Source organism: Terrapene carolina, unplaced genomic scaffold (assembly GCF_002925995.2).
Source record: "Terrapene carolina triunguis isolate 2854851 unplaced genomic scaffold, T_m_triunguis-2.0 Scaffold96, whole genome shotgun sequence".
Taxonomy (NCBI): Eukaryota; Metazoa; Chordata; order Testudines; family Emydidae; genus Terrapene; species Terrapene triunguis.
Genome location: NW_020664447.1, coordinates 23355988 through 23375918, shown reverse-complemented (window position 1 = coordinate 23375918; position 19931 = coordinate 23355988). Strand labels below are relative to the sequence as shown.

The 19931-nt window shown below is 40.6% G+C and overlaps 1 protein-coding gene across 3 annotated transcripts in view; it reads right to left on the bottom strand.

Moving 5' to 3' along the window:
- Positions 1 to 4004: 4004 nt before the first annotated feature.
- The window catches only part of CUNH11orf74 (chromosome unknown C11orf74 homolog), a 62299-nt gene continuing 46372 nt past the window's right edge, over positions 4005 to 19931 (bottom strand). For 2 of the 3 annotated variants that reach the window (XM_024215464.3, XM_024215463.3), the window contains 2 exons: positions 14848 to 14978; positions 4005 to 5804 (listed from right to left, as the gene is read on the bottom strand). In XM_024215464.3, the coding sequence (XP_024071232.2) occupies positions 5640 to 5804; positions 14848 to 14978 (296 nt within the window). In that variant the 3' untranslated portion in view covers positions 4005 to 5639. The remainder of the gene's footprint in view (positions 5805 to 14847; positions 14979 to 19931) is intronic. The other variant, XM_024215465.3, reaches the window with a different exon arrangement.

Here is a 19931-nt window from a genome sequence, read left to right as displayed (position 1 = left end):
AAAAGCCTTGGACTTTAGTATGGTTATGAAACACAATTAAGTCCTGCCTACAAATTTTAACCTTATTGTAATGGGGTCAAAGGACAGCTGTGTTGTAATCATCTTCATGACAAAATCATAAACTTCCCATAGGTTTTTGAACCATTCTATAAAATTAACTAGAAAATTATATCCATGCTATAGAATTTTTATTAGGCTGATTCAACTTATAGAAAAGATAATTTTCCATGTAATTTCTATGTTTTTACAATAATTTCTATAGAACGCTATTACATTTCTATAGAACCCAATTGTTTTCATTATTATTAAATTCCATGAGACTTTTCCACACAGGCAGGTCCCCTTACTTTGTTATTTTTGTAGTACAGATGAGCCCTTAGAAACAGCACTAAGAAACATTTAGAGACAGGCCCAAGTTTGAACTTCCCCAAAGTTTGGGGTGTTCAGACCTGGGAGTGTGATTTGGCCCTTGATATAGTGAGTGGGGTTAGCCCCTGCAGCTCAGCTTGAAATCAGATCCGGGGTTTGGTTTACATCCATCCTTACTTGCTATTTTGAAACATGAGTATGTGAATAGTTGTTCTGAAGAAGATACCCAATATCCTGTATAAGATCGCAATTGATTGCTCTGGGGAATTTTCATTGCCATTGTCTTTGTCAGAGATTATGTAAATAAGACAACCATTTTGCATTCTCACAATTTATTACAATTGATTTCCATTTAGCTGTGAGTCCATGTGATCTCATATAAATTAGCTTGACTATAAGAATGACAGTACATCTTAACCCTTGCTTTTCTTCTTGCAAATATTTCATAAACAAGTGGTAAAGCTAAAATATCTCCACTTTGCTTCCTTAGAATCTGACAGTATCATAAACATGTGACATGGCTGTACAATAGTTCTGCCAACACAGAACAAGATGTCTCCTCAAACGGCTTTACCAAACTCATAATCATTTGAGGAGTTTAGAACTTAATTAAAGCCCTTTAAGAGAAAACGACCTTTTTGTTTTCAGAAAGGACAGGCAGACATTTAACACCTGGCAGAATTTCAGATGCCAGGGACTGGCCAAAGCAACCAACCAATCCGTGAAAAGGATACATTCCCTTCAAGAGAACCCCCAAGGTACATGTGGCACCTCACGCCCACCTGTGCTAACTGCCAGTTCACCACAAGAAAGTCCATAGCGGTGGGAATGCCCTTACTTATCACAAGTGCTCATCTCTGTGGTGCAGGGAACTCATCTCGTGAGGCTGTCAAGAATCATTATCAAGGGTTTCCTCATCTTTCATGTGTCACTTGAACTATCGTGAGCTGAATTTTTGCGGTTTGTGAAGCCAACATTTTCAAGCCCTCTCAGCAGCACTCAGCCTCAGTAAATGAACTATGTGCTGATGAGGTCTGCTGGGATCAGAGCAAATGAATCTTTGCCCCACCCTTTTCAGTTGCCACTCTGCATCCAATACTACAGCTTCAGGGCTGCAGTAGCACCCACAGCTGCTCCACCACAATTCTTTATGCAGGGAGTTTTGACCAGCAGATGTGCATACCTGCATGCAACTGAACTAGGGCTTAGGACCCTTCATAGTGCAGTCTGAAGAGGCTGCAGGCTCCTGGTGAAGTGAAACTGAACAGGTTCCACTCTCTGCTTGGCCTTTCCTGCCCTCCCTTGGACTGCAGAATCTGGGCCAAAGTGATAATCAGGCTATCACTGAGTGCTACTAAAAATGAGTGGTAAAAACCGTAGTGGGCATAGTTCATCCTGCTAGCCAAGTGGATATTTTGACATCCAAGTTGTTGGTTAGTCAAACTGTGCAATATATGGGGTTGTTGGATTTGTGCCATACATGGAATTTAGTTCCATGTTGATTTCTATACCACAAAGGTTTGGCTCTGAGCCCAGTATCTGAACCTCTTCAACAACCTGTCACTATTTCTGAGGAATGTGGGGACTTCTAAAAACAATTCCAAAGTGTACATAATTTTGCCCTAGGTTTTCCCAATCCTCATATAGATAGGTTAGATTACAAGACTTTAAAAGAAATGGGAAGAGAGAGAGAGAGAGAGAGTGTGTGTGTCTCTGTGTGTCTGTGTGTTAGCACCACTTGCAAGCAAGTTATCCTCTTAAAAAATTATTAATCTTTATTATAATTAACACTAACTTGGATTGGGAAAATAACTGCTCTAAACATGATTTGAAAATGTATTAGATTTCTTTGTTAAATATAACAAATTTGGTGTTCTTAAGTGTCTGCAGGTAGAGAAGGAGTGCAAGAGGACTTCGTGTTGAAACTAACAAATGAACAATTTAAGCTCTGTTTTCTACATTTCCCCTCTATAGTTTCTGCATCCTGATGAATTCTCCGAGATCTGTGAGATTTGCAGTTCAAAATCCTGGTCATTTTGGGAGGGGGGAAAACCCCACCCTGAAGGAACAATCTAGAGAAAAACTCCTCAAGGGGGAACCTTGAACTGTTTCTTGTCCCTTATGTGGATTTTTGCCATGTACAAGCGAACTGATTCTGGAGGAGAGGAAAATTAATTTAGTACAATTGGCTGCAAATAAAAAGTTTGTGTGTGTGTGTGTGTGTGTGTGTGTGTTAGGTCATTCTCTCCCCCTCTTTTCCTCCCCCCCCCCCAGCCAAATGCTAATTACTGGGTGGGGAGGAAGGAATCTACCAGTCAGGCCCCCAAGTCTTATTATGCAGACAATTAAACAATACCAGATATCTATCTATCTATATCTATCTAGGTATCAATATAAACTGAATAAAGACTTGATGAATAATTACAGGATAGGAAATATGATATCCCAGCAGCAGATAAGCAATGAAACGGTACATTAACAACTCAATTACATCTAAGCAGGTCAATAAAATGAGCTGACCAGCAAGTCTAACTTACTGTGCCTGCTCTCCATTATGATATTTATCTCTATAAGCAGAGGGAGAAAGGATAACTCATGAGAGGCCTAAGTGAAGTATCCCACCTCTCTGCACAAGATGAATGTTGTACCAGAGTTTAACAATTGTTCAGCATTAACCAATGAGGTGTATTTCTTTATCCCAAACTGAACCACGTAATGATCTATCTGAATAACAGTGTATAGAACATAATATGGACCCTGAGAAGTAGGTAAGAGAAGTGCATCCATCTGAAAGAAAGGGAAGGGAGTGGCTAACTTCATCCCTAGGGTAGGGGACACAACTGTTACTGGAGTCAATAGTAGATGTGCTTACATTTACCAGGGCTAGATTTGGCCTATTGATACATTATGCAACTTTGCCCAAGTTTTGTCATTGACCTCAATGGAAGTGGAATTGACCCTTAACTTCGCTGTGCCTGAGTTTATCCTTCTGAAAAATAGGGCAACGAATGCAATGAAACCTGGCCTATTGGACCTGCAAAACTCTGTTTCCGAATAGTGTTGGTTCTTCAGCTTGGGGTTGAACAACGTCTGGAAACTCTGGGGATGTTTTACGGTGGTCTCTTAAACAGAGGGTTGCCTACTAGAGGTAGTTCAGCTTCACTGAACTTACATAACAGGGATGCAGTGAGCCTTAGTTAATGTTTTTAAGGGAGGCCTGGATGTCTTAATATACTGGATCTCAACCTTTTCTATAACAATGCCCTTCCAGGTCCCCCTTCTCATCTAGCTGAAATCTAGCCATGGCTCTCCCCTCCCCCCATTTTATACACAGGACTTTGTACTTGGCAAAACAAAATGAATTAAGGACAGTGTTTTCAGTCCATTTTTACCACAGCTTTAGCATAGTTTTAAACACAGTTTTAAAAAATGTTCTCATGTTCTCCCCACAGGTTGGTTCTATACTGTTTACCTTCTCTACCTAGCCTATGTTAGGGCTTTATACAACTGCCTATCTACATAGTATCTGGGCACTCTCTTCTTCCTTTCCCCTGTTTATTAACCCTGCTTCAGATGATGTTGTCTAATCAATCAAAACAAAAAATATCCTGCTGTCAGTGTCAAAAATATGCCTGTTTATAATTTGCCATATAATTGAAACAAATCATTTCCTTTGGAACAAGGATGCCCCTTTTTGACTCATGGAAACTGTTGGCTTTGGAGCAGCCATCCAGCCTTATGGATTTCATTCAAAGTGTTTAAACTGCATGTTGTTCAATCCCAAAGCTATCTACCCAGGCATTCTTACCACACTCATCACTGTAATCTTCTATCACAAAGTTAATGGTGTTATGCCAAAGATGAATTGTTGGTCCACAAACTAAAGTTAATGGAGTTACACCAGTATGTATCTGACCCATTATGGACCAGGTGTTGCTACTTTTACTCATGCAATAGCCCCAATGGCTGATGAAAAGTAAGAAGGATTGAGTCCTACATATCTCATGACTCTCTGTGTAAGAGTAAGCATCTTCCCCAGGGCCTTTGGCCACATGTTCTCCTTTCCTCACATGCTATGCACCATGATGTATGCACTTTCACGCTCCACCCCACAGGTTGCTGCATTTCAGTGGTGCTGAATGTATGTCACATGGTGAAAAACCTTGGGACCATTTCCTATATAAATGTATGAAATATGTCTTTACAGTCTAAATTTTGCTTGTCGAGTTAGGTAATGGGTTAAATCACTGCTATTCTGCTTCTCCTGCCCTGAAGACTTTTTTGTGACCAAAAAAAAAGACGTTACTGTGATGTTCAGGAATTATACACACTTAATTCAAACCCACATAAGGAAAAAACATTGAAAAAATAGGAATATTACTGATCTGAAGAACTGAAATCACACAGAAGGTATCAAAATCCTTCCTGGGTTTGATCATTGGTCCACAGCTCTGTATCTTTTCACCTTATAATGCCAGAAAAAGAGACTAAAGGCTGAATGCTCAGTTGCCACAAGCTAATGTTTACACTCCTGAGGGAGCCAGGCAAAAACGGCCCTGAGACAACTCTGGGCTGGTTGGGGGCTGAAGCCAGCACAAAACATAGTCTAATTTACACCAGTTTATACTGACCCCTAAGGAGTCATTATTCTAGCACTGCACACATTATATGCCACTCAAGGATTTTTCTTCAACACAGGAATTCCTAGCTGCCTTTTAAGGAACCATTCCTGTTGCTTTGTGCTGCCAGAGAACAACAAAGCAACTGGAACTGGGGCTGAGAACCAGGGCTTAAGTCTTTCAAAACCCACCGACACATGTAGGAATTGTATGCATATAGGAACCAGTCCAGACCCCAGCATCCAGTATGAGTACCTAGGCAAGTTGCTCTAGGGATATGTAAAGGGGGCAGAGAGAGAGGAATCTACCCTCCAGGCGGTGGAGCTGCTATGCTTAGATTGTAAGCTCTTTGGAGCAGGGACCACCTTTTTGTTCTGTGTTTGAACAGCAGCTAGCACAATGGGGTCCTGATTTATGATTAGAGCTCCTAGGCACTACAGTAATACAAATAATAAATAATAATACTACGGGGAGGCTACTTCAGCCCAGTGCTGCACAGGGTATATGAACATCCCACAGGTTCTATGACAGGCCCACACTGGCTTCATTGCAAAAGAGCCCGCTATGATTGCAGAAGAGGGAGTTGGATTTTCCCCTTAAAAATATTTTTCCAGCTGAATAACAGAGAATGCCTAGCAAGGTACGTCAGCTTCAGTCTTCAGATCCTGGTGACTTAAGGCCGATCCTTACTTTTTTCTGTTCAGACAAGTTTATAATGGCTTTCATCTCAGCCTCAGAGAACCTGGGGGTCAATGCCACACTGTCATAGTCAAATTCTTCATCAAGGGAGAACAGCTGAACTTCATCCCCACAGAGCTGCAACAGGGAAAAATATAGAAATATAAATAAAACAGCAGCAAGTAACGATAAAGAAGCTCAAAACATAAACTCCTGATTAATATTTAATTAAACTATTTTTTAGACTCCAGCACTCTCAGCTGATTAAGCTGTTTTTAAGTAAAAGAACAAATTCAATTATTCAATTTGACCTAATTTAAGCCATTTCATGTGCCCCATTTGTACCATACTGTATCGGAATGAATATCATTAACTAATTTTTGCTCAAGGCAAGGAATCAAAAAACCTCCCTTGCATACATCTATTACATTTCCACCACTTGTAGCAGCAGGGTTGTGACAATATGGAAAAAATATGTAGAGCTACGTTAAGTTGCAAGGATAGATCCCGCAACTTTAAGATTTTGGCTAGTTTTAAGTGCTGTTTACTCAACTGATACTACATTTTGTAGCAACAGGAATGCCTATAAGGAGCAAAGAAGCATAACCAATTTTCAGTTATTCAAACCCTGCAAGGCCTGTTTCCTTTAACCAAAGAAGTTGCTTGCAGTGGTGTGCAATGGGTTATTTGGTTGATGGGAGGTACAGTATTGCAGAATTAGTCAGTATTGGCTCAGCTGATATATGCTGCATTGAATATTTTTAATTATAAATGTGTTTTGAAAAGACTTCAGCTGGCACAATTTATAAATAGGATAAATAAGTAAATCATAATATTTTAAAGGCTGCATATTAATAAGGACAAGCAGAGGGACCATAGCATAAAATGTTTTCAATAAGACACTAGATAAAATTAATCCTAGAAATTACAGATGGGGACATCTTGTTAGCACATCTTTTACATCCTCCCTGCTATCCACCAGTACAGGATTGTTCCCTGTGCTTTGCCCAATTTAGCATAATATGTCTATGGGTAGGTCTACATTGCACTGTAAACCCGGGTGTGTGGCACCTAGGTTTGTGGACTTGTTGTTTCCAACCCCATGCTTGAGCGTCCATACTGCTTTGTAAACCTGGGTTTATAGTTGCTGGACCTGAGTCTCACAGTTGTGCTAACATGTCCATACTGTACTACACAGACCTTCTGACTCGAGTCTGTGTTTCAAGCTGCATCCACACTGCTAAATGACACGGCTTCGACCCAAGTCACAGTGGGACTCAGGCTCTGATCCACCCTACAAGCAGGGCCCTAGTTCTCAGGATCTGAGTGCTTGCTGACCCAAATCAGACCGATTTGTTTGTGGACAGAAGTGTGGCTTGGACTCTAACCTGAGTCAGAGCCTGGCCTCAGTGCACAGTGTAGACAACCCTATGGGGCTTCAATAATCATAGACAATTCATTATTAGTAAGATGTTTTTTCTTGAGCATCAAGAAATCTATGCTACAAAGTGCTGAACACTCCAGCCCCACTCTAGCAAAGTGTTTAAACATGCTTAATGTCACGCATGTGGTTAATCCCACTGAAGTCAATGAGGCTATTCATTTGCTTAAAGTTAAGCACAAGCTTAGATGCTGTGCTGGATAAGATCATTTTGCAAAATTGAGCCCCAAATGCTTTGCATGTGATGGGACACTTCAGAATTCACAAGTCGAAAATATCAAGAGTGTGGCACAAATCAGCATGTTACACCAGCTTGAGTGCAAAACAGAGAAAAGATGTGTGCCTTAATCCCCTGAGCACCTTTGAAAATCTCAGCCTAGACTTGTTTTGCTCTGTTTTCTGTTTTCCACTTGAGTTTGTGTAACATGCAGCTTTGTGCCAGATGCTCAATATCTTACTATTTGCACACTGGGGTTGAGATTTTTTCATCAATTAGTAACACTTTGGATTGTTCAAGGGAGGGGAGGTCAGATGGTGTAACAAGGGGCAATGGGATAAAATTAATGGGAAAATGTGAGCGGAATATCAGGAACAATTTCCTGAGCATGAGCTCTGTTACACTGCAGGCTAGTCTCCCATGGGGACTGCCCCATCTCTTGAGTCAGTTTAAATAAGACCAGACAAAGCACTGGAGAACAATTTTGTACTGGCAAGAGGGTTGGCCAGATGACCTCACACTCATAGATCTTTCCTATTTCTAATTCCTGTGATACTATTATTAACTTTTGTCACTCGCACTTTCATGACAGAAACTCTGGTATCAACAATGACCTTGGCAGAAGTAGTAAAATGTAACTTGAAGCAGGCACACATAGGTTTTCTATTATAATCCACCTATTTTTCCCTCAAACAAATTCATTAAATTGTAGTCTATGGAAGGAAATGTCTAGCCTTTACCTTAGATCTTTTACAGTACATAATCCTGGTGCAGAAGTGTTCGCCCCACCTCTTTTCCCCGCCCCTATATTCCCTTGAAGTTTACACAATCACCTAAATTGATGACCTTTTGCATCAGTTTCCTACCTTTTGGGATGAAAATTGATTTTGATTATCGTGGCATTTAAAGATCCTACATCAATGTGTTTGCAGGATGAGCAGCTTTTCAGGCTGCAGAAGTGAAAGCAGGCATGGAAGCTGGTGTGAGAAAACTGCTAAGAATTCTATGTCATAGCATGAAATCCAATCTCAGCTCTTTTTTGTTTCTTGCATACGGATGAAAGCTGTAAAATCCTCAAGGTCTTATTAGGAATTGCCATCTAGTGGAAATTCCTGTTCAGAATACTCCTGCTTCCTATTAATTCTAGTTAGCAACAAAGTTTTGAAACACAGTAACAGGTCTCCTGGACTACTAGTTTCAGTGCAAACTTGTAATTTACCTGAAATCAACAGAGTCCAGCAGAATTCAATTAAGACCTATTGAAGGGTTCTAATGGAGCTAACTGGAATTTCCAAGCAGGACTGTACAATGGAACAGGCTTGTGCATCAAGGGAAAGTGATATTTAAATAATAGCACAATGACGAAGTAGTGCGTCATCCTGTTGTGTCAAAATGTCATTGGGTCATAGTTCAACAATATTTAGGAATCTCTGAAATTTATTTTGAGACTCACAAACATCCATCAATGAGCCAGGATTAAGAACATAGGATCACTTCAGGGATAATCCTGGAAAAAAGAGGCTTCCTCAAAAGAAGAGGAAATCACTCCAGCCCATATTTAAAATTCACACTTGTGTTCATTAGCTACTCAATTTGGGAGTCACATTATCCCATGGGATTTCTGCTGAGATTATGCAAGAGGTCGTATTGCCACAATGAATCTCACATAATAAAACATAGACATTAGAGTTAGATATAGAAAAGATCTGTAAGATCACCAGATCCACCTCCTGCAAGAGTAGGTTTTGATCATACAGTAGATATTAAACTGATCATACTCTACACTTGATTTTAGTCACAAGGCTAAGAAGCAATCATGATAATTTTAATGAGGTTTTTTTGATGGTCCAGCGGTAACAATGCAGCAATGTGTGTACCCTCATTATGTTGAAGCATGACTCTTGTTTTGTTTTGTTTTGTTTTGTTTTGTTGGCAGGAGGAGGGGATGGCTTACAATCAAAAATATTTACCTTCCAGTTTGCAAAGTCTGCTGGAAAAAACCCAAAGGAAATGCACAACATTAAATATGTGGGAGTAGAATCTTCCAGGTCTCAATGAGTCTGACTAGTATTAACTTAGCTTTAAGTCTCTTCGGAAGAATTAGAATGCTTTCCCTTCACTTTTTGGATGCACTTACAGATGTTCAATTTCTATATTTCTGTTCTATGCAAATGGCTTAAATTTCATCACCCTTCTGGTGCTGAACAGACTTACAGTTAGGAAATAAGAGTCTGATCCTGCACGTGAGTCGTCCCACTGACTTCAGTAAGGAATGGATCAGATTCCAGATCTGCAGGAGGTCAGTAACTGTGGCTCCACTGAAAGGATTAGTGTTGCCGCCAAAAACCTTGTTCTCTGCAAAAGCTAAAACTACTGACTCTAGAACTGAACAGACTGCACGAATGGTATTTATGTGTCTTGATTTGTTTAATTTCCTTTCATCAGCTGTACCTGTCTAATTCCTGAAACTCTTTCTATTGATTTAAGTGTGCTTTGGGTCAAATCTTAGGTGCAGAATGGTATACCCATGTTTTTTTATAAATAACATTCAAATAAAGCTCAGTTGAGTCAATATCCACAAACAAGCTCTCTTGACCCACCAAAACTAAAGTCCTACTCCCTCAACCCACTCAGTACCCATTCCACTAATTCTCCCAGGAGAAGCCTGTTAAAATACCATGCCATGGAGTATGCCTTTAAGATCTAACAGTGATCTATCTTAATTTTCTAAGTGTTCAGTTAAGAGAAAAATCCAAAAACAAACCCTATAATGTATTATTAAATCTCAAAATGTTTTTCCATTTGCTGTAGCTGTAACGGTGTCTGATACCATGATTACAGGTAATTAAATTAAGAAAATCTCAGATTGCAGTAAACCTTTGTAGCAGTTCTACAAAATCAAATCTGTCACCTCTGCACCAAAGCTATTATGATATTGAGAATACACATTCAGCCACTATGACCTTGTCTTGATTTGCATTTAACTAAACCATTTCATGAACATGCAGATGTGTAATGGAAAAGTGTTTGTAAAAAAGAAAAATGTACATGTAATTCCAAATGAAATTGGATGTAAGAGTAGAACACACCAGACTTCACTCTGTTATCTCCTCATTGCAAGTTTCAAAAAGTCTAGTTCAGCTGTATGTCTATTTGTGTGCTTCATCTCTCAGGCAAGCGTTGAAAGCAGTGGGTTTGGTTGGTTTTTATCTTCTCCCAAGTATTATTTCATTTCAGCCTCGTATGAAGGAAATCAGTCCAAAGGCCTTTAGATTGCAAACTGAAATTCTGATTTATTTCAAAAGGAAAAAATTCTGCTACGGACCACCGAATCCCTCACAGCTGAACAAAAACAACAGTGAATCAAGTTATTATCTTGTTATTTTTGCCTAAGGAGCTGAGAGAAATATGTGTATGTCTAATTTAACATCTAATTGAAATCTTTTCTGGAAGCTCTCTGGGAATAGAATTTGTGCTCTATTAAAGAACTGCCAGTTTTCTTAAGATTGCCCATGTGATTTACTCAAACGGAGACACCTCTGAAGGAAGAATCATTTTCATTCACAGCTACCACAAGTCCAAATTAAAGAAGAAAGAATGTAATGTTCAGATTAATAACTGGAGCATTTTGCTGGAGGCCACTTTGCAAAGTAATGTTGTAAATAAAACACCCTAAATTGAGAGTTTCAAGAGTCTATTAATAGTTGGCAATTCAGTTTCTTTTTATTTAATCTCTGTGCAGATACATTAAACTAAAAGCCTTGATTCTGTCCTTCCTAACCTCTATTTTCGCATAACTCGGGGCAATCTACAGTTCTCTTGTTTAAATTATGTAAAGGGTTCTCCTCACAGATAAACACTGCTGAATGTATTGTATGTTCAAGGGAAAACTGACCAGCTCAATACCCATGTGGAAAAGATAGAAAAAATGTGTGTAGGCAGAGTACACATGAACATAATGATGAGCTAAGATACTTGGAGAAAGGAAGGATTGTCTGGAGGTTAAGGCACTGAGGTGGGAATCAGAAAACCTAGCTTTAATTCACACTTTTGCCATAGATTTCCTGTGTGACATTGGACAAGTCACTTAACCTATAGGTACGTCTACACTGCAAAAAACAAAGAAACCCATGGCAACGATTCTCAGAGCCCAGCTTAATGGATCCGGGCTCATGTGGCTCACACTATGGGGCTAAACATAGCAGTGTAGATATTCCCACTCAGTCTAGAGCCCGGGCTCTGAAACCCAGAGAGAGGGGTGGATCTCAGAAGCCAAGCTCCAGCTCGAGCGGGAACATCTGCACTGCTATTTTTAGCACTGTAGAGGGAGCCACGCGAGCTTGAGTCAGTTGACCCGGGCTCTGAGACTTGCTGCCGCAGGGGGGTTTTGCAGCATAGACATACGGCATTTTCTTCCTCTCACCCTTTGTCTGTCTTGTCTTGAGACTGGAGGTTCTTTGAGGCAAGCCCTTGCTTTTATTATGGGTATGTACAGCACTTAACACAATAGGACCCTGATCTTGGTACAAGACTATGGGTAAAATTGTGAACCTACTGAAATCAATGGGAGTTTTGCTACTGACTTCAGTGGGGACAGGATTTTATCTTGCAGGTGCTACCATAATACAAATAATAATAATTAATAATGACACAGTGATTGGCACTATATAAATACTTTAACTGGACAGAGATAGGTGATGAGGGAAGGAAGCATATATGTATCGTGGGATGGCAAGTTTATGTTCATCTAGAGAGCATGTGGGGAAAAGAGAGCAAGAAAGGAGGGGACTGGGGAAGCAGAAATGAATACACAGGGTGGAGAAAAAGGATGGCAGGGCTGAAAGAAAGGCATGAGTAGGAGTTGAGAAAGGGATGACTGTCTGGGCTAGGGATACGAGTATTCTAGGGTAAAGGACTCATATCTGGCAGTAACACTCACAAGCTGCAGTTTGTGACAGCATTCATACAGCACGTGGTATTTTTACTATAAGGGGAAGCACACATGCCTACAACCATTGGAGAAAATGGAAGCTAAGTTGCTAGCCAAAATGAACAAGTTACTGAGTCGCTCATCCTTGTTCTCATTGCATTTGAGAGAGGGATAATTTTCAGGAAGATGAGCGTCTCTTTAGGCACACTTGCATGTAATTTCCCCTCAGTAAACACATTAACTGTGGCCATTTGATGAAAACTACACGTTCTCCCAAATCCCTCACACAGTATGTCAGTGACATGGACTCTCCTTCAGCATCCTGTAGCATACTAGTGGTTTGGAGTATTTTTAGGGGGTGGGGGATGGAAAAGCCAAATCCCAGTAACACAGCATAGATAGCCGTATTTTGTTGCCCTCCTCCAACAGCTGTTTTGATGGGCTGGGACATGTTTGGGTTGAAAGAAGGGATGGAGATGATTGTGCTCTTTTGAGCCTCTGGAAATAATCTTCTCCCATGTCCCATGGCAGGTTCCCTGTCCTGAAGAGCTTAGGACTTGTTTATCAAGGTACTGAGCACTCACAGCACCCATTGACTTCAACTGGAATTGTGGGAGCTCAGCAACTCTGAAAATTAGCCCCTAACTATACTGTCTAAGTGGATGGCCATAAACACATGTATAATTTAAGGTAGGAACTAGCTTTATTTTGTATCCGGTAAAGCATTAAGCATGTTAGCACACCTTCACATCCTTCCATTGTCCCCTATAGCACTCCGTTTATTTTATGTACAGTATAAACTCAGAGTTAGAACACATCAGGAATGGAGGATGTTCGTAGCTCTGAAATGTTCGTAACTCTGAACAAAATGTTATGGTTCTTTCAAAGTTTACAACTGAACATTGTCTTAATACAGCTTTGAAACTTTACTATGCAGAAGAAAAATGCTGTTTTCCCTTTTTTTTTAATAGTTTACTTTTAACACAGTACTGTACTGTATTTGTTTGGGGGGGGAGCTGTCTCTACTGCTGCCTGATTGTGTATTTCCAGTTCCGAATGAAGTGTGTGGTTGACTGGTCAGTTCGTAACTCTGGTGTTCATAACTCCAAGGTTCTACTGTATGATCAAACTGTTCCTCTAATAGAAATAAATGCTGCAGTGAATGGGATTTTCATCCACCTCTCATAAGTTGTAGCTTCCAGTGTCATGTGCATTCATTTATTAACACTTGAGATTTTTGCAACCCCCTTCTTCTTTATGTCCCCATACATTAATCTCCTGGGACATGCATTTCAATATGTCATAGTATTTTTGTGTAAAAATGTATATTTCTAAAGGTATAAAGATGGAGGTTAACTACCATCTTATAGGTCATTTCAGGGGTTTTTATTTTAATCACAGAACCATATGGGTTAGAACTGGAAAAGACCTATTAGAGCATCTAGTCCATCTCCCTGCCAATGCAGAATTGTTCTTAACAGTATATTTTCTAGTGTTGATTGCAAAGAATCAAATACATTTGAGCTCAGCAGGCAAAACTGCATATGCAATGCAGTAGCATCAATCCTTTATTGGTCAAATATCTTTATCATCTTGATTTACGCCTCATAGGATATCAATAACCAAATGAAACTAGCAAAGCTGCCTGATTTTAGCCAGAAGCAATCTTAACATTTCAGCGTCCATTATAATGATTAACCAAAAAACCCAAAACAAAACAAAATTAAAAACCAACAACAACAAACCACCTCTGCAACAGAAAAATTCCTTATTCTAAAGTTAATGTTCACACTGGCTGATTTGTCGGGAGGTTTAAAGACATAAAATAAGCCTGCAAGCATTCTAGACCTACAATTCTGATTTGAGTGGGGCTGAAATTCTGAGAGAAAGGGGCAATTTAAATTAAAACATATATTGATTGCTGATGATTGCTGACATGCCATGGTCCAGTCCTCTGCACTTCACCTGGTAGACAGTGCTAATACTGAATTGCATCTCAATGACAATAATTTCCAAAAGATAAACTCCAAATCTGTGATCAAGATATGTTCTAGGGATTCTTTTTTGTTTTGTTTTTTCTTTTTTGTTTTGTTTTGTTTTGTTTTTAATGTGGCATTAAAGGAATTGTTCTCTAGCTGCAATTTGGGACATGGATTTCTGCACTCACCCCAGCAAGAGTTTGTGTAGTGTAATACTGCCAAAGCCATCAGGAAATTAAATGGTCCCTCATTCTATGTAACCTAATGTTTTGTTAAAAGGTCAGGAGCTACAAAGGTTGCTTGAATAGCCTGTGAGCTTTACCAATTATAAAAAATGTAATGGCTAAAATTACAGGTAAGCAAAAAAGTGATATATTTCACCGGCTCATTTATTATACAGCCGCAGTGTGCATCACAAATCAGGAGCTGTTCCATCAAAGAGCATAATTACTTTAACTTGTTAATTTTTTTTAATATATTTAAAAATGAATTGCTAACTCAGTTCAAGGCAGTTCCACAAAGCTCCCTCTACATCCCGCTGTTCCTGTATGGAAATAGCATTAAAATCCACTCAGGAAAAAGAAAACTATGTTTAAATAAATCTGACCTCATACCTCTTGTGTTTTGCTGATTGATGGTTGTGTAATTGACAAGGTCCCGAACTCCAGATTAGTAGGCTGATCAAAGGAAGGTGTATAGCAAGTCGCTGTCTGTTCCACCTCTCCTGGAAGCACTAATGACCCTGCTGAATACAAAATACTTGACTCAATCCTTCCACTCAATGTATAATTTAGCAAAATCATACTCTAAAATCTTTCAGAGCTCAGAAGCTTGGTAGCACTTGTATTATACTTTTCTTGTTGTACAAAATATAATACAGGTACTTATCTTTAGAGTAGATGCAGTCCTGAACCAAAAGCCAGATCAAAAAAATGCCTGTACTTTGGGGAAGTCAAATTGGATATGAACTTGATGGCTGGTCCCAATTTCTCAAATAAGTTAAATCAAAATCATAGATCATGTAGACCCCCAAACTCTTGGGAAGTTTAGGTCTGGATGCCCCTCTATTCAAAAGAGGAGGCAAGAGCCAGTGCAGAGGTCAGTAGACTGGGAGACAGGAAACATGGGTTCTATCCCCAACTCTGACCTGCTGGGTGACCTTTGGCAAATCCCTTCACTTCAGTTTCTTCATCTGTAAACTAGATAGGATGGAGCCTGTCTCAGTGGACCCTGGAGACAGAGACTTCTTGGGGTGACTTGTGGGTGTGGTGGGGCACCTGGGAAGTTCACAAGAGGGCAATGATCCAGCCACATCTCTTCACTTCCCAGTTTTGCTGACAGGAGATGAATTTACATAGTCTCATTGATCCATTTAGGTTATGGATGTCCCAGGGAGGCCTAGCTTCATCTAGCTTCTCCTCTGAAGATTGTTTATTGTGTCAAAGTCAGCAAGATTATACACAGTGGCTTTGTAAAAGGGACTCTTCTTTATTAAAGAGCTGAAGCTCATCCCCCCTGGGATCTCAAATTAGGTTCAAATCATGAGCCAGAAGATGAAAGTCGAGGAATAAAAGTTTTCACCTTTCAGCCTTATTTCTTTGTAATTTGCTCCATAAATCTTTGTATCTTAGGGGTTTGTATTGGCTCTCATTTCCATAATATTTGAGCATCTTCCAGGTCAATTAGATTGGCAAAGCCTTTTGAAAGGTAGAAAGAACCTGAATAAGGTTGCTAATAGGTGTGTGCTAAGCCTTGACATGTTCAACCACTCATAGACTTTAAGGCCACGAAACCATCATGATGATCTAGTCTGACCTCCTGCACATTGCCACAGAACCACACCCACCCACTCCTGTCATAGACCCCTAACCTTTGGCTGAGTTACTGAAGTCCTCAAATCATGATTCAAAGATTTCAAGTTACAGAGACTCCACCATTTACACTAGTTTAAACCTGCAAGTGACCCATGCCCCATGCTGCAGAGGAAGCTCCTTCCATTATTCATCAATGTCAAGGCCAGAAGGGACCACTGTGATCATCTAGTCTACCCTCCTGCATCACACAGGCCATGGAACTTCCCAGAGCATATAATTTAGGAAAAGATCCAACCTTAACTTTAAAATCGTCAGTGATGGAGAATCCACTATGACCCTTAGTAAATGGTTTCAGTGGTTAATTACTGTCACTATTTAAAAAGTATGCCTTATTCCACTTCTGAATTTATCTAACTTCAACTTTGAGCCATTGGATCAAGTTTTATCTTTGTCTGCTACACTGAAGAGCCGATTATTAAATGTTTGTTCCCCATGTAGGTGTAACAGATATGGCAATTTCCTGTGGGATCTTTGGGAGATCTTACTATATTAAGTTTATGTATCATTTTGGGCCAGGGATTGTCTATAATTCCATTAAGGAGGGTGACCACAGTCCTCCAGGAATTAAGAACAGTGGGGGGAGGGTGGGCTGGTTAGACCAATTTATTCATATTGTAACACCTGCAGAGAGGTACCACCACCTGGAATGGCTCACATATATTGGGTCAAATTGGATTCTCCAGAGACCAACAGACAAAGAAAGGACTTTTGGATAAATAGCCTGAGTTTACACTGTCTCAGTGTCTTCTTCCTGATTCAGCAAACAGACAGAACCTTCTCCCCAGGGGGCAGGGAGCAATTCCTAGGGAAAGGTTGGAAGGACTGACACCTGCCAGAGCCCTTATTGGAGTTGGGGATGAGCTCTGGTAAACTTATTAGCATGCATGTAGGTATTTTTGTTGTTTGTAATATTTTCTCTGCAATGCTTTTATATTAAGAATAACTGTGTTTGCTTATAAAGGGTTGTGTGGCCTCTGAAGATACAGCAAAGTGCAGTGCTGGTCTGTCTAGGCAGTCTGGCTTGCTGGGGAATTCACAATGCAGGCAGGGAACCATGCAGCCTAGAATTCTCTGGTCAGGAGGGAGACAGACATGGTCTCCACCCAAGAGACGTGATACCTGTGAGCTGGAAATCTAAAAGTTGGTGCCCTTGCTGGATCATGGAGGGGAGATACAGTTGAATTTGTCCTGAACTGTGACAATAGGTACTTATAGACTGTAATCAAGTCAACCTTTGCCCTTCTCTTTGTTAAGCTAAATAGACTAAGCTCCTTGAGTCTATCACTGTAAGGCTTGTTTTCTAATTCTTTAATCATTCTCATGACCCTTCTCTGAAATCTCTCCAATTTAGCAACATCCTTGAATTGTGGACACCACAACTGGACATAGTATTCAGCAGCAAATACAGTGGTACCAGTAACCGTTAGTGCCAAATACAGTGGTAAAATAACCTCTCTACTCCTACTTGAGCTTCCCCTGTTTATGCATCCAAGGATCGCATTAGCCCTTTTGGCCACAGCATCACACTGGGAGCTCATGTTCAGCTGATTGAGGGGCCTGATGGCTAAATCTTTTTTAGAGTCACTGCTTCCCAAGATACAATCCCCCCACCCCATCCTGTAAGAATGGCCTACATTCTTTGTTCCTAGATGTATACATTTACATTTAGCTATATTTTTGTATAGGACCAAGAACCAATCCCTGCCGGACCTCACTAGAACACACCCATTCGTTTATGACTCATAGGGATCAAAACTATTCCTTTGCTACAGAAGGAAGAAGTGGGCCAACATCTAAATATGGTGGGATCTCCCCCAACTTGTTTCAAATTCACTTGGTCAATGTACTTATTGCAGGAGGCATGCCTGCGCATTCCCTCCTGATGTAAATCGTTGATCATTTCTGTATAAAGAACAAATATGTCGCTGTTTATTCCCAATAGACCAATTTGTGGAGGGGGGAGGGACCCCCATAATGAAACCATCTGGCAAAATCTCCAAAAGACAACACTTAAAAATTAGGACAACAGAAGGAAATGTATTTTTGCTTTCAGCAAGAAGTGCTTTGTCATACTCAGGATGTCAGTCCTAATTTTTTAAAGCTTGTTAGTAATGCAAACAATGTTTCAGATTTCTTTCAATCCATAAGAATGTGGTAATCAACCTTTGTTTGCCAGTAGACATGTCAGAAATGAGCATTTTCTCTGTACCCTGGCTGTGCGACAGCAAATGAGAGCCTAATCAGTAAATGCTGCTTTCCTTGGTAATGTTTAATCAAGAAACTCCTTCAGAGAGAAAAATTAGGGAGTCTTGACAGCCTTCCTTCTCAGTGGGAGGTTCCACAGGAACTGTAGGGTTCTGTAAGATCTAGCCAGTCCCTCACAGCTGGCTTAGCCCAATGCTACAGCACTAGTGGAAGATGATGATCCTAATTAAGCTGCTAATTACATTGTCACTGGTGGTGATTAATTAGCAACAGGATTGCCTTGGACGCTGCCAATGACATCATATAGATAGAGATAATTGAGGAGGTACTGATATCAGAAAGGCAAGAAGGATTTGGAATGCACCTTTCTTAACACTATGGAGAATCACCTTTCTGGATGAGGTGGTTGTGAAATCCTGGGATTCTAGTAACATACAACACAGCACAGCAGGGCAGATTCGGAAACTGAGCAATTCTCTTATCTTTAGTCTTTGGTGTTATGATGGATCAGCAGCAAGTGGTTGCTAAATCAGTGAACACTGTTAAATGAGCCAGTTTCTTAGGTAGTTATGTAGCACTGACATATTAATTAAACTTAAAAAAAACCTAATGCTAATGTTATCGACCTGGTTTGAACTCACAAGTGTGAAGAAATTCAAAGTCTTGACTGTATATCTTCAATACAACCCACCATGTCTAACTATAGTGGACCCAAGTAGGTTACCACTTTCAGTACTCATCTGACAAAAAAAAATTGCTAGGGGGTGTCAGGAGGTTTGGTAAATAAATAGAAAGCTTAAAAGCTCAATTTTCCTATCTCCTCTGATTCTCAAGCTTCAGGTTGTCAGCCCTAAAGAGCTACCTCATGTGAAACTGTCTTGAAGCAGTGCTAAAACTAGGTTGCAGAGGCTGGGAACAACAAGCTATTCATGGATTTTTTTTTTCTAGTATTAAAAAAAACTCACAGTACTTACTCTGAATCTGGTTCTCCAAGCTGTTTTATTGCATGTAAATATAGGTTCAAAATGTAAACAAGGAAGCATGGATTACGCAAAATAATGGGTAATGATCCTTTTCACCCACAGAAAACCATATTAAAGTGGTTGTTAACTGATGATATCTGGCCTGATTTTTCAGAGGTACTGAGCACCTACTGCCCTCATTGTCTTCAGCTGGAGTTGTGGGTATTCAGCACCTTTGAATAGGGTTACCATATTTCAGCAAGCAAAAAAGAGGACGGGAGGAGCCCCACCCCCGTTCTGCCCTAGCCCCGCCCCCTCCACTCCCTCCCACTTCCCGCCCCCCTCAGAACCCCCAACCCTCCCCCTGCTCCTTGTCCCCTGACTGCCCCCTCCTGGGACTCCTGCCCCTAACTGCCCCCCCAGGACTCCACCCCCTACCTAAGCCTCCCTGCTCCTTGTTCCCTGACTGCCCCCTCCTGAGATCCTCCCCCCATCCTAACCGGCCCCCTAGGACCCTACCCCCTACCTGTACCCTGACTGCCCCAACCCTTATCCACACCCCCACCCCCAGACAGAGCCCCGGGACTCCCATGCCCCATCCAACCACTCGCCACCCCCTGATAGCCCCCCCCCCAGAACTCCCGACCCATCTAAACC